Source organism: Arachis hypogaea, chromosome 9, assembly GCF_003086295.3.
Source record: "Arachis hypogaea cultivar Tifrunner chromosome 9, arahy.Tifrunner.gnm2.J5K5, whole genome shotgun sequence".
In the NCBI taxonomy this organism is placed as follows: Eukaryota; Viridiplantae; Streptophyta; class Magnoliopsida; order Fabales; family Fabaceae; genus Arachis; species Arachis hypogaea.
The window spans coordinates 111,807,686-111,822,641 of NC_092044.1; the positions used below are offsets into that span (position 1 = coordinate 111,807,686).

A 14,956-nucleotide genomic window follows, 5' to 3' on the forward strand; every position below is an offset into this window, starting at 1 on the left:
AGATCCACTTAGTTATTCCAAAAACACAACCATCCCAAACCCTAATTTACCAAAGCATTTCACTCCAATATCATCTTTTTTTCCAACCGGTTGTCATCTCCACCTTCATCAATAATCATCCCATTTCACCGTCGCTGCTTGGTTTGCCACATACCGCCACCAGAGTCATTCACTCCTAGTAAAAATAACCATTCAGTTAAAGACAAAAATAAGAGTTAAATCTCAAAGTAGTCCTTGAACTTGCACTCAAGTTTCAAAGTAATCCCTGAAGTTAATAATTTACTCAAATTCGTCCACAAAATTGCCCTCCGAAACTCATAGTAGTCTCTAAAATAATTTCCGTCCATCCTTGCCATTGAAGACGACTGAAATGACGTCGTTTTGTATTTATTTAAAAAAAAAAAGAAAACTCGAGTCTCCCCTTCCCTAATCCGAGCCCCTTTTCCTTTTTCTCTATTGCTGATCCTTGCTATTGGAGACGACTGAAACGACGTCGTTTTGTATTTATTAAAAAAAAAGAAAACCTGAACCTCCCCTTCCCCTTTTTCTCTATTGCTACTTTTCGCCGATCTCTGTCACAGTATCGTATCGCGCCGCATGCTACCTCTTCTCCAACCTGTTCTAGTCACTGTTGCTGTCTGTACTATACTTATACTTGCACTCTGGAAAACCTTGCTACTCACACCCTTTAAGCTTGTTATCGTCTTTTTTCATGAGGCAAGCCACGTCGTTGCTTGTAAACTTACATGCGGTCATGTATGTCTGTCACACTCCTCTTTATTATTAGTAATTAAGATTCCAATCATTCAATAAGCTCATTGCATTTCTCAATTTGTGCCAAGTACAAAGAATCCAGGTTCATGCTGATGAAGGTGGAACAATCCTAAATTCGTGGAGGCATTTTCTGCTTCATCTTGCCAGCTGGATGTCTTTTTCTCTCGCTCTCTCTCTTTTTCTTTTCTTTTTTTTTTGTTAATTATTGCATTTTGATTTAGTGAGAATGGAATCCATCCAAATCTTTGGTTCATCATTTTAGGAGATGATCTTGATACTTGCGTCAACAAAGTTTCTTACTACTAGAATAGTTTTTTGATGAACAACTTGTTTTCTATTTATGGTATGTGTTTGGGAAAAGGCTCAGATTGGAGAAGGGGAGGGTGAAAGAAAAGGGGACGGGGAAGGGTCTCAAATTGGGGAAGGAGAAGGAAAAGAAAAAATGGGGATGGGTTGGAAAAGGGGAGCGTTGAAGGGAAAGAGAAAGAAGAATTGGAGAAGGGGAATGTGTTTTTCTTTTTCTTTTTTTAATAAATATAAAATGATGTCGTTTTAGTTCTCTCCAATGGTAAGGATAGACAGAAATTATTTTAGGGACTACTATGAGTTTTGGAGGGCAATTTCAGAGACGAATTTGAGTAATTATTAATTTCAGGGATTACTTTGAGACTCGAGTGTAAGTTCAGGGACTACTTTGAGAACTAACTCAAAAAATAATCATCCGCATATCTAATAGATTGAACATCCAACATATTTTAATTATATATAACTAAACCAATCCAATCAAAATAATCATCCACATAAAAATTAAAATAACCATTCGCATACCTACTAAAATAACCATTCTAAACTGGCCATTGTAGTAGGAGAAGAAAAAGATGAATGAACACAAGAGCCAACAAAAGAATGAACAAAATACAAGAAGCCAGTAGAAAAGGATGTGGAGTAGCGCTGCAACTACAGAGGTTATGACTATTGGGAAGACAATGCTTTGGGTTTGCAAGAACATGAGAATGGATTGAAGAAGACCATGCGCGAAAAGGCTTGGGATCAAGCAGCGGGCATACTTGCCAGCTTGGTTGGCTATGGGTTTGTCTTGGCGCATCGCAATTAGAATAGGCCCGTGTATCAACGGAATCTACTGCGGTGGTGGCTGGGATTCTTGTTGGCTGGGAATTGTCAGGGTGCTGGAGGGGATGCACCGGAAAGAGAGGGATCGGAAATCACCGGGATACAGAAAAATAAGGGGCACAATTTGAGGTGGCAGTGGTGTGTGTGGGGACCACGACGACGTCGGTGGGAGATAATACAGGCGTCGAAATTTTCTGCTAGAGAGTGGTGGGTGCAACGGCATAGGTGAGACCGCGGCGGCGAAAAGGGACACCGAAGACGAAGAGAAAACGAAGATATTAGGAGTAATCGTATGTAATAGGAATGACTTCAACCGTAAATTCTAATTTTTAAATTTTTAAATTTTATAATTAGATAATTAATTTAAAAATTTAAATTTTAATTATAATAATTTTAATCATTGTTTCTCCATTCTTTTTTTTAGCACAGAATATAAGTAGATATTAACATTAGTTAAAAAAAAATAAAAACCTACAATTAACATGAAAACTTATAGATCTTGACCGTTGATCCCATGTGGCGGCGCGTTATCCATTAACCGAAACCAGTGGTTGTAGAGAGAGAAGGTATGTAAGGCAGAAAGAAGAGAGTGATGATGCGATGGCGATGAGCTGAACAGAACAAAACATGTTGATGGCACTAACTGTCACAATAAACAAGTATGCTTCTTCCAACCTTCAAGCACTTCATAAGACACAACAACGAAAGCCACCATCAACTTTAACCACCATTACCAACAACGTTCAACTTGGAAGGAGAAGCCTGATCTTATCCACTTTAATCGCCACCACCCAAGTTCCCGAATCTAGGACCCAGCTACTTCAAAGTATGCATAAACTTATCTCTCTTTAATTACTTGTACATGCACTGCTCAAACAACTTTATGTATATACTTTTGTTGTCAGAATATCTCAAGAAATCAGAGGAAAACAAGGACAAAAATGACAAAGAGGTAAGCTAAATTTCCTCCTCACTGCTATCATCAGAAAGTAATGTATTTAGATGTTATTGAATTTGAATGCCACGATATAACTTCACAAGTTTCATAATTGCTTGTGTATGGCATGTATTTTTCTTGAATCAACATGTGTTGTGTTGCAGAGGTTGGAGAGTTATTACAAGCGAAACTACAAGGATTACTTCGATTTGATGGAAGGAACTTTGAGGGCAAAGAATGATGAGCAGCTTTCGGATACAGAAAAGGGTATCCTTGATTGGTTGCAACGTAACAAGTGAAATAATCACTCCACCCTTTTTCTTTTTCAAATGCTAAAGTTGCTTGCTAGTAGATTGTGATGTTTTCCTGTATCATTGAACTCTACAACCAATTCCAAATACAACCATTTCAAGTAATTGTACTGCATATCCATTTTCATACCGGAACGTATTGTAATTTTGTTTGGAAGGCACTTTCTTTTCTTGTAAGGTGTTTCAGTCAGTGAAACTTAAAAAAGATGGAGTATGAGAGACTTGGGACCAATGACTTGTTGCATAATAAGCCAACTTAAGTGGGATTTCCTTGACTTGTTCAAAGGGCTAACAGATATTATTGGTGGACTAAGGCCTAAAAGTCACCCTCAATTACTTGAAAATCCAAAGTGACTCAACTACCGAATGATATGCTACTGTTTAGGTTCACCAGTTACCATATTAAAAGTCAAAACTCAAGATCATTCTTAGTTCACAATTTGGGTGCTGATTGATGCTGTCAGAACTTGCATATTAAAATTGTGGCATGTTTATAATCATCATGGTGATCCAACAATGAAAATAACTAAAGTGAAAATGTATGTATAGAACAGCAAAAGAGTCATAAAGTGAAATCTACCTTTATACAGGCTAGTAAATATAATCCACTGGTGACTAATTTCCAAAATACTTAACCAACTCTAATAGTGCTTATCCTGCCCATGATTTTGGAACAGTTTGGCACATCCCCTGTTATGCTCTGGAGTCACCTTCATTTATAAATTTCAAGAGTCCAAATGAAGATATCTAAAGTCAAATCTGTAGCTAGCAGTTTGTACCAGACTACTGTATATGAAGTTATGTATATCTTCCTTCAATGTTTTGTTTGTACTCACATAATGGAATTTTAAGGCAAGTCAAACACTAATCCAAATTCCAAAGGGTACGAGTCCTATTATTGGAGGTTTCTGTTTTCAAAGTCCACAAATGAGTGAGCAATAATAAAACTTTACTAGGACTACGAGTTTCCAAAATCAGTAGCCTCTACTTGGAAGTAAAGTAATGAAAAATTACTTGGTGATTTGAAGTGAGGTTCTTACTACAGAATTCTATATATTAGAGGCATTGACTATTGGAAAATTTATTTGTCAATTATACTAGTTGTTAGTTGTTGGTTGTTACTGTCTTAAAAAATTGAACAATGTGGTTTGGTTCCAAAGCCATACATGCATAACATGGATTCTAGCAGTGACGTAATGAGTAGTTGTTACTCACTAGACATGTTAGTATGTAGTACCACAGTCATGTCCTTGGCATAATCCTCAGAAATTCAGAAGGTCTTTGTCTTAAGAAACGGGAACATCACAAATAAATTGGAAATGGTCATAAGAAAGATTAAAAAAAATAAAATAAAAGAAGATCATATATGAGAGGCTTATTTGAAGGCAACAAAGCAAAGCATGCACCCTTCTCAGTTTCCAAAAGGATAAAGAGGAGTTTGGTCTTGGTGGTGGTTGGAAGGGCAAAAATGTTCCCCCCCACACCCTTTTTGGATTCTTATATTATCCATTTTAATTTGGTATGGAATGCAGTGAGGCAATGAATATCACCATTCTCCATTTCTTTTTATATTATTTTTCATTCTTTCTAGAAGCTTTATTATGTCTTTCATGATTTGTCTTTATGTTATCTTCTTCTATTATTTCTATCCATTTTTTAATTAATTAACTTGCAGATTGTTTATGACAAACCCACATGTGGGTGGAGATCACAATTTTGACATCCTAAATTCTCAGTGGCCATCTTTTGTATACTTTTTCAACCTTTCCGGACTCATATGATCATATCAGATTTTTATTTTTAATCACAAGTCCAGCTAGTGACTAGGAATAAGCAAAGGAATAAAAAATTTGAAAGGCACAAATGTGGATGACATCAAGTCTTATTATATGACAGCTACAAAGCAGACAGAATTGGAGGGTGCAAAGCTAAATAAACAAACATCACATAGCATGCAATTTTTAAATAGGGGGGATCCTTCCAAAAGAGATAAAGTTGACAAACTAATCAAAATGGGGCATGTTCTTTTGGGTCAGGAAGATCTCAGGCAGGATCTCATGAGTTTAAGAGAGAGTTACTGATACAGATATGATATATTCCAACATGAGTGTTGCCATTGCATTTCCCTCTTCATATTTGTACAATGTCCTTATTGCCCATCCCTTCATAACAATACTACTCAGTATCATATTGATCTTGTCTCTTTCTGAAAACAGATTAAGACCTTAATTTTGATTCACTAGAGCAGTCAGCATACAATCTTTTTTAATAATTAATATACCCTTTTTTTTCTTTATATATATGACATAGAGTTATGTTAACATCTATTGCACTATTATAAAAATACAATGATCCTACCTAATCAAAGTAGAATCATATAGACTTTATCTGAATTATCAGCAAATCTTGTATCTATATACTTAGTCGGCAGCATTTTGTTGTCATGCTCTACTGAAAAATAAAATAAAAAAGGATGTAAATCTGGACCATTATATCCTGTGATATGGTTTGAATGCATTTATCCATATCATTGTGCCAAAAGTTAGCTAAGAATAATACAACGAACAATGCAAGAAGCTTGAAGAACATATTGTGAACCCAGTTATCTGTAATGAATGCAGTTATAATCTCTCTGCTCTTTCTCACAAGTCATTAGATGGCAAATTTTTTTTTTTTTTTTAAGGCCAGAGAAAGTTAAGACAGGGTTCTTTTCTTTTTTGTATCAATGTAACAAGTAAGATATTTATCTGTGTGTGTTTTACTACCAAGAGTTGCTGGTACTTCTTCATTACTCACATAAATTGAGCATGGTTTTCTTATGTAGCTTGTGTGCACCATCCATTTGGACAAAATTAAACTTTGAAATAAAAAATATTTATATATATATCATATTCTTATATTATATATATTCCTAAACTTGTCTTTTCTGGTTGTTTCCCACTGCATTGACATTGCTACCAGAAAGAAAAGAAAAGAAAAGAAAAGATAAGAAAGATACAAGGCCCCTATGGATATAATAAAATTCCTACAGCACCATGATTCTCCCTCCATTGATTTTCAGTAACTTCCACTGCAACTACTTCAATGGCAGAGGCAGCTATTAGGTTGATTGAACTCCCTCATCCTCTTTTACCTCATTCCAATCCCTTTTCCTCCATACCAGCTGCTAATTAAACAAAGAATGAAAATGAATTAATTATTTTAAAAATAATAGAATTCTCTAGTATAGGCTACATATGAATTGAGAATTATTTTACCATGTAAAGAAAAATAACCAAAAAAATAAACTTACTTGTTTTCTTGAAGTTCATTTTCTGATAGAGATGGTTGAAAGAAACCAAAGTGTTCTTGGCATGAAGATTTCCTCTGCAATCACAGGACACAATTGATATTAGCTACTTTAGCTATACCTCCTTCAAAAACAACATCAAATCTTTAAAATAATAACTAAATAATGAATAAGCTCAGTTACCTGAACATAAGTGGCAGAGAAACCTTGTGAACAATCTAGCATACTCTGTGTGTAAGTTTGTTGGTTGGAATCATCAACTTTGTTCTGAAATATTGTGAACAACCATCAGTAACAAACATATATACATTGAACACACATAAAGAAAGAAAGAAAGTATAGTGATGGAAGCTGAAACATACTGTGGAGAAGTCATAGACATGAGAGCTAGCAGTGTCATGAAGATAAGAAGGCTCCTTAACCTTCTTCTGTCTCTTGGTCTTGGAGAGCTTCACTGCTTTGGAAGCAGAATTACAAAAGGCTCCATTATTATTATTATTATTATTCTGATTCTCATCATAATTAGTGTCATCATGTGGAGGCCAAGAAGAAGCATCAGAAACCATGGACAAGTCCTCCTCATCAGTTGAGTCCTCATGCTTGTTCCTCCTCTTGTCCTCTTCATAGTAACCACTATTATGGTTAATGCTGTAAGAGTGGTCTAGATATAGAGTCCAACCAGACTCAACACCACTGCTGCATTCAGAAGCCGCCATTGCATCATTCATCTTGCTCAAAAAGAATAGAATATGGTTTTGGTGGTGGTTGTAGTTCAGTCACCAACACCAACACCAAGAGCAAGACCAATTAGTAAGAATAAAAGAAGTGAAATGGGAGAGTGGGATTTTGTGGTGAATGAAAAGAAGTGCCAGTTGGAAGAGGGTTATAAGAGAGGCCACCCCTTCACATGGTAGACAGCGAGGCACTGTGTACCCTCTTCACAAAACAGACTACACGTCCATTTCCATTCTACAGTATTTCGACACCTATCCCCCCTTCAATACAAACAAACAAACAACCAACCATTTCATTTTTTTATATTTGATTTTAAGTAGAAACTCAAGTGCAATCGACTTCACGTGAATTTGATATCTGAGAGCCGTTAAATAATTTAACTGATTTGATTAAATTTTTATTTAATGACTCTGAGGTATTAACTTCACGTGAAATTAACTTCATTTGAGTTTTTACTTTTATTTTATTAAAAAATTTTGGATTATTTTAAAAATATCGGTATTTCAATTATTTTAATATTTGAGAATTAGATCAAATCAGTCATCAGATTAGTTCGATTTAAATAAATAATCGATTGAATTTCGATTGAATTTTTAAAATTTTTACTCTACTGAAAAAATAATTATTTCAATTTTTAGAATCTTAACTAAAATTAATAAAATACCAGTATTTTTAAAATGCTTGAAATAATTTCTTATTTAATTTATTATGAAGCTACAGAGGCATATGATATGTGAGCAGTAGTCATGTGTCTCTTTCTATATATTTAGTTAGAACCCTGTTTTTGGATGAACACTACTAGTAACTAATAAGGTACATTACTTTTTATTTGGGAGTCAAGTGGTCAACATTTGAATGAGTAATGTATTATGTGATTTGATTTTAAGTACATGCTAAATCGGATTCAGTGTTTATATATGGAAAAAGGAATATGCTGTTATCAATGTAAACAGTACATATATTGCTATGCATGCTAATAGCTCTGAATTTCTATTTATGTGCCCATCATGTGTGGCGATTAAGGAAAACCCCTTAAGCCTCTTCTTCTGTCACTCTTTACCCACTATTATCAACCTTGCACCCCCAAAATGTAATGTGCTCTTTTTATGCCAACTCCTTTTATCTACATCCTCCAAATTAAAAAAAAAATCACTGCTACCATTCTTTTTTCCTTTTTTTTTATTCATTCAAATATTTTATATATACAAATATAATTTACATATTTTTCTACTAAATTATCAATGATTAAAATAATTAAACATGTCATAAGAAAAAAAATCGTTTTTTTTTAAATTTATTTAAGTGAGTTTCTACAAAAAAAATTTGTTAAATAAATTTTTTTAATTTTTAAAAAAATAAAAATAATTTTATATTTAAATATCTCATATAAAATAATTTTTTTATCTAATAATCATCTTTAAATATAATAATATAAAAATACTTATTATATTAAAAATATAAAAAATACCTTTTTATTTTTTCTAATATTCTTATTTTATTATTAAAATTTTACCAAATACACTTAAGTAAAAAAATATATTTTTTAACAATTTAATAATGGAGATATTCTTATAAAGATACTTAAAACGTCTTTTTATAAAAACGCTTATATTTTACATTATTATCGAACGTATTAATAAACCGGTTATTTTAAATTTCTTATCAAATTAGAATAAAACCAATTTATTTTATAACAATAACAATAAATTCATTTTTTTCGAAATTTAATTGTATTTTTAAATTTTTAAAAATTTAAATATTCACAAAACAAAAAATAAAAAATATATCTATTTTTTTATCAAAAAATTTAAAAATATTCGATTTAAATTGTGTAATTCGATCGAATCAAATTGGGTCTAATAATTATAATGTAAATAATTAAATTTATTATTATAGTTATAATAAACCAATTTTATTCTACTTTATTAAAAATAAATTATTAATTAATTTAATAAAAATATTCAATAATAATATAATATATGTAAATATTTTTATAAAAAAATATTTTTAATATCTTTATTAAAGTATCCTACTTTAATAATTAATACCTAAATAATGTATGAAATTTTTTGGTCTCTGGATAAAGGTAAAAGAGATGGTTCATCTATATATGCATTGGAGTGAAAAAGGTAAATTGGGGCATATGTTTGGGATTTTATGGATCGACATCCACATCCAAATCCACATGCAATCGCAGAATGAGATTCATAATCCTTCAAGTCTCTGCTTTTGAAGGATTTACTCTACCAGGTTTCACATTTTGGCATGTGGACACGTGTGCACTATTCTTATATAAGAGCTTCCACTTGCACATTTTCAAACACATGTGTGCACGTGCACATGCACTTCTCTCTAAATCCTTATCCTTCGTTTATTTATATCTATGTATATTGTATAGTGACACTAATACACACATCATCATCACCTCATTTATAAGGATAACTACTATCATCTTTTAATTTAACTATATACACACGAGGCCCTATTTAACACCTTAAACCTATGAAACTTGAATCTTTCAAAGTAAACAAATAATTAATAAAACTCAAGAAAACCATACAATACAGTATATAATATACCACTATATGTTGCTATGCACGTGGCCATCTTGGTCAAAATAACAATACAGTACTTGGACGTACTAATTAGCCCAAGAAAATACATAATATAATAATAAAACATCCATTTAATTTGGTCTCCTATCCATGAAGTCAAATAAAAGCATTATAAGGAAAAAAAAAAAAAAAAGAGAGATTAGGTATTAGATTATGTGAAGAAGTAGCCATAGTTTGGGACTTGGGTTATCCGGTGCTTAAATACATCATATGCTTAAATTTTAAGTTATTGTTTTACATTTATCTACAGCAAATCAACTAATTAAGGATATAATTAAACCGCCCTACATACCATTAACAAGATTGAGCCACCCATCATTAATATTAAAATGTGATAGGTTAACCAAATGGTCAATGTTTGGTTAGAAACAATTTAATAATAATAAATGGAGGTGGATTTTTATTTTAATTTCTCCCCATTTCGGAAGCAGAATTAACGAAGCTTCCTAGTTAACTTCTTTTTTCTTTTTTTTTTTACGTAAACAGTAGCAAACCCTACAAGGCTAATGCAACTATGCAAGGAGGGAAAATGCTTAATTAATGTAAATAGAGCTGAAAAGAGAGTAACAATAATGTTAAGAGAAGAGTAAAGAATGAATTTCTTTCACTATTTTCCCTGATGAGACCATGTGTATAAATACTATAAATGCACCACAGTTCAAATCCAGCTATCATATGCCATAACTTTGCAATTGCTTGATACGGAAATTATTGGCAGCTTTGGGCCCATGACTATTTTTGACCTAGTACTCCTTCAAATGAGTCAACTTCAATTAGCTGGTGATTATTACAAACAAAACAAAAGGCAAATTATTTTGAAGTTGTGCGGTGGTAATTTGGTTATTTAGGAATTAATTAATGTTATTATTTTAAAATATCAAGGATTAATTTGCACAATTTTTTAAAATAAAAATTGGAGTTAAATTATAGAGTTTAATTTTGTTGTATTAAGAATATAAAAAATTTTACACACTCATCCAATTAGATTTATGAATTTAGATAATTTTTAATAATAATTTTAAAAATTATTTATTTTTATTAATATGATAATACATTATTATTTTTTTGGTTGCCCGCTTAACATCTGGAGTTTTGCCTCGACTAATTCAGACTCAAATTAAATGCTAAATTATAAATAGTGTATATATTTTAGAGAGAGTAAAAGTGCATTTTTTTCTAAAGTATTAAGATTTTATTTGATAAATTTTTTTTAAAAAATAATTTGTAAAAGTATAAATTATTTGTATTTATCAAAATTAAAAAGGTTAATATAACCTAATGCATTAATTAATATCCAAATTTAATTCTTATAATAATATTTATTATAATATTTTTAAATTTTAAAAATTATTTTATCAAACGCATTTATTATTACTTATGCTTATTAAAAATTATTTTAAATTTAATTTACAAAATATAAATATTACAACTTTTAAAAACTATCTTTTAAAAACTAATTTTTATAACTTACTTAAAAATAATTAACCAAACTAATAAATCTAAATCTACTTTAAAAAAAAATAGAAAGGACATTAACTATTAAAATTTTACCAAGATTCTAATCCATAATTGAACTATCGCTTATCCCTTTCATCCCACTCAATAAATAAACAACAGCTAGCAACAACAAAAGAGAACAATGTAGATAAACAGTGCTTTTATATTAGAATTCAGTTGGTCTAACTTAATTTTGATAAATTAATTCAAAAAGTGAGAGTCAACTATGAAAATCATCGTATCCTTAATCTAAGGTGGGAATTGTAATAATCAGCAACCCAAAAAGAAGGAAGTGTACATTTGTCCGTACAGTGTGCTGAGTGCAAGTGGAAAGTATGAGTGAGTAGTGTAGGACCAAAATCTTAAATAGCACCGTGGCTAAAATCCAAATCTAACCCTCACCGCCCATATCATCAGCCAAAGTTAAAACTCCAAACCCATACTCTTGAAAAAGACGTACACTAACATTATCTATTTATCCATGCACAACTTATGTTGACGTTTGCACGGGTACTACTTCTAAGGAAAAATAATAAATTAATAAATTTCTACATTATCATTTTGATATTGTTTTGTTGAAATTCATGTATTATTAACCAATAATTTAAGTCTAATATATATATCTTATGTAATGGGATTTGATAAAATTGGATCAAAGTGTATCATGTGTCAAGTTTTGTGATTTCAAACATGTAGGCCAAACACAGAGAATTTAGGCCTAGAAAATGAAAAAGATAGAGTGTGACTCGGGTTCATAGACAACAACAACTCACTCAGTATTCAGTAATGATCAATTTATTATTCTCTGGGAATAGCACAATTCAATGAACAGCGAAATTCAATTGCTACAAGCCAATATTTAATTAATTTTTAGGTACCAGTGAACGTGGTGGTAATGAGTTTTCTGCCTGCAAAATAAAGTTGAGTTATTGGTAGCATATAATTTCTACAATATGATTCCATCGAATTGAATATTGAGTATCAAGTTTGAAAATCTTTTACTTACCTTGATCCATGCATAGTTATGAAATCATAATTAAATTGGTCAAATCCGTATTAACTGGCTAGATGATCTACCAAACCTGAGTTAATAACCCAATGTTTTTGACTAGGTTGATTTGTCAAATGCTTCCAAAATGAGACTACAATCTATGACCCAATTGGTGGCCGACACTATGACTCCAACTAGGCCTCAAGAACAATATGAGCCCCATGGGCCATAGGGTTGTGACCCAAATGGATCGGATACTAGTCCTTTTTTGGGCCTAGGCCCTGCTAGAATACCAAAAAAATATAGCATTAACCAAATTAAGTTACTCTAATAATTAACTTATTAGTATTTTTAAAACAAGTGTCTAAATTGTATCTTATGTATTCTAGACTCGGGGTTTAATATATCAAAGCCTTTATGAATAATTATGATAAATACAAACTATTGTTTTTAATGATAAATCAACTAAAATTTGTTAAAGATAATATAGTCACAATCCAATTAATGGACATACTAACAAAATTTTGCAGAATATTCTATCTTCAACACAGTACAATCAGATCAGTTTAGTATTTAATTTTAAAGATGAGTTTTACAATAATACATTTAGTTATTATTCATTAGAATTTGATTTGCAACCATCACAATAATACATTTAGTTATTATTGCATGCCTCCCTCTATTAACACTACTGGTACAGCAGAAGCTGTGTTTTTTTCCCCCCTCATATTGATTGATGGTTGAACGGAAGAAGCATTAAATGAAAGAAGGATGCACACACTGATTTCTTAGAGAGTAGAAATTGTGTTCCAATTATGTGGTGGTTCAAGAACAATTACATAAATAACTCCAGCTGTCTCAACTGCTATGATAGATGCTTAGTCAAATGCAATTCATCAAAATTGTACTGTTTCCCATGCTCTCCGCAAGTCTGTCTCTCAACTCTGCTCCTTCACTTCTAGTAGTAGGTTACCCAACTCGGAATATATGTCTAAAACTAAAATAATATGTCTTTAATTTATGTTATTAGTTATTACTTATTACTACTACACACACATAATAATGATGTTAAATTTAGGATTTGAAGCACAAATGCTCTGATAATCTTCTTGATATGTTCATGTTTTTTACACTCTGTCAATGCTCCTTTAATTTATTCAAACGCTCTTTGGAGCTAGTCCTTATTTTACATAACAGGGTTAATATGATTAATCAACTGTACTAATCATGGTCATTACTCATTAGAGTCTTAACTCTTATTTGCCATTCACACTACCTTTCCAATATTATAAATTGCTGCCACGTCTAACATTGCTTTTTAACTAATTTGGGTGGTTAATTATGTGATCAACTCATTTATACTATGTTTGTTTGAAGAGAAAATGAAAGAAAAGAAAAAGGAGGAAAGAAAAGAGGAAGAAAAATGATCATTTTTCATTGTTTGGTTATGAAGAGAAATTGGAGAGGAAAGAAAAGGGAGAGAAAACTTATTTTCTCTCACAACTTTCAATATTACCCCTTCATTTTTTTCAATGGATTTTATAATATAAGGGTAAAGTTGTCTTTTTATATCATTTCTTTCATTTTTATTTTCCTTTCATCCAAACACATCTAAGAAAAATAAAAATCCACTCAATTTCTTTCCTTTTTTTTTCTTTCTATTTCTTTCCTTTCAACCAAACATAACCTTAAAGTGTTAAAAGTTTAAATTATCCGATGTATATAATAATTCGTTTATGAATGACAGACTTTTAAATAAAATTTATATAAGAGGTGAATTAGTTATTGATATTATTTTGGCTACAATTTGCAGACTGTGTTTGTGGGCCCTTTTTCTCGAGTTTGAGTGGAGTTCATTAATTTAGTGGCGGATCTAGAAAATTTTGATAGTGTGGACAAAAGTTATATAACATGATAATAATTTTTGTAATAAAAATAATATATGTATGTAAAAAATTAAATATTAAATTATCTATTAACCATTATATATCTATGTAGAAATACATGTATTGTTTAATTTATTTTCAATGTGTATTTTATATTTTAATATATATTTTATACAAATAATTATTTTTTATATACATATAGTATGATTATTGTTATGATTATATTTTGTTATTGTAAAATATAATTAGTCTTCAAAATATCTAACATACAAATTAAAACACTAAAATAGTAATTCAAATAATAATATATAATTTAAAATTCTATTCTTTTAGATTTTATATTTTGAAAAAATTAAATAATTTTTCTCTTAACACTATCATAGAATTTCTCTCTTTCCATATATATTACTAAACAATGATTTAAAAATTCACTTCCCAATACAATTAGAAGCCGATTCTTATTGATATTCATAGTTAAAAAAATTCTTTCAATTAATATAGTTGTTATGCAAAAATTAAAGCTAATTTGAAAAGAAGACAAATAATATTCTTTTGAGTTGATTTTTAAAAAAGAACACTAATTTCGTTTAAATATGAGAATTGATCATTCTAATAAATATCTAATATAAAATTTTTAAATTGACGATTAAGTACCAAAAGTTGAGTAAAAAATTATTGTGAAATCAAATTTAATAATCTAATGGAGACAAATAAATATTATTATCATATACTACTCAAAAAAATTTTAAATTATAGTGGGGTGTTTGCCCCACACCCCTGCACTTAGAAC

The 14,956-nt window shown here is 30.8% G+C and overlaps 2 protein-coding genes across 3 annotated transcripts; one reads left to right on the top strand and one right to left on the bottom strand.

Annotated features, from left to right (window-relative positions):
- The first annotated feature begins 1,736 nt into the window (after window positions 1-1,736).
- On the top strand, window positions 1,737-3,258 carry LOC112711892 (uncharacterized). Its single transcript, XM_025764622.2, has 3 exons — window positions 1,737-2,731; window positions 2,811-2,857; window positions 3,007-3,258. The coding sequence occupies exons 1-3, from the start codon at window positions 2,533-2,535 to the stop codon at window positions 3,139-3,141; spliced, it is 381 nt and encodes a 126-aa protein (XP_025620407.1). The 5' UTR covers window positions 1,737-2,532; the 3' UTR covers window positions 3,142-3,258.
- Window positions 3,259-6,005: 2,747 nt separating this feature from the next.
- LOC112711893 (uncharacterized) lies at window positions 6,006-7,446 on the bottom strand. 2 transcript variants are annotated; one of them, XM_025764623.3, is made up of 4 exons: window positions 6,805-7,446; window positions 6,626-6,709; window positions 6,446-6,519; window positions 6,006-6,319 (listed from the first exon to the last, which is right to left on the bottom strand). In XM_025764623.3, exons 1-4 carry the CDS (start codon window positions 7,168-7,170, stop codon window positions 6,283-6,285), a joined length of 561 nt encoding a protein of 186 aa, XP_025620408.1. In that variant the 5' UTR covers window positions 7,171-7,446; the 3' UTR covers window positions 6,006-6,282. The 2 variants fall into 2 exon arrangements, with proteins under 2 accessions (XP_025620408.1, XP_025620409.1); XM_025764624.3 differs by having other exon boundaries at window positions 6,006-6,316; window positions 6,805-7,434.
- Window positions 7,447-14,956: the final 7,510 nt, after the last annotated feature.

Bases quoted from the DNA above. Each gene is read 5' to 3' on its own strand.
- LOC112711892 (XM_025764622.2), top strand. From the start codon at position 2,533: ATGTTGATGGCACTAACTGTCACAATAAACAAGTATGCTTCTTCCAAC. The intron at 2,732-2,810 runs GTATGCATAAAC...TTTTGTTGTCAG, and splicing joins TAGGACCCAGCTACTTCAAA to AATATCTCAAGAAATCAGAG. The intron at 2,858-3,006 runs GTAAGCTAAATT...GTTGTGTTGCAG, and splicing joins AGGACAAAAATGACAAAGAG to AGGTTGGAGAGTTATTACAA.
- LOC112711893 (XM_025764623.3), bottom strand. From the start codon at position 7,170: ATGAATGATGCAATGGCGGCTTCTGAATGCAGCAGTGGTGTTGAGTCT. The intron at 6,520-6,625 runs GTAACTGAGCTT...CTGTGATTGCAG, and splicing joins TCTCTGCCACTTATGTTCAG to AGGAAATCTTCATGCCAAGA. The intron at 6,320-6,445 runs GTAAGTTTATTT...TTGTTTAATTAG, and splicing joins AATGAACTTCAAGAAAACAA to CAGCTGGTATGGAGGAAAAG.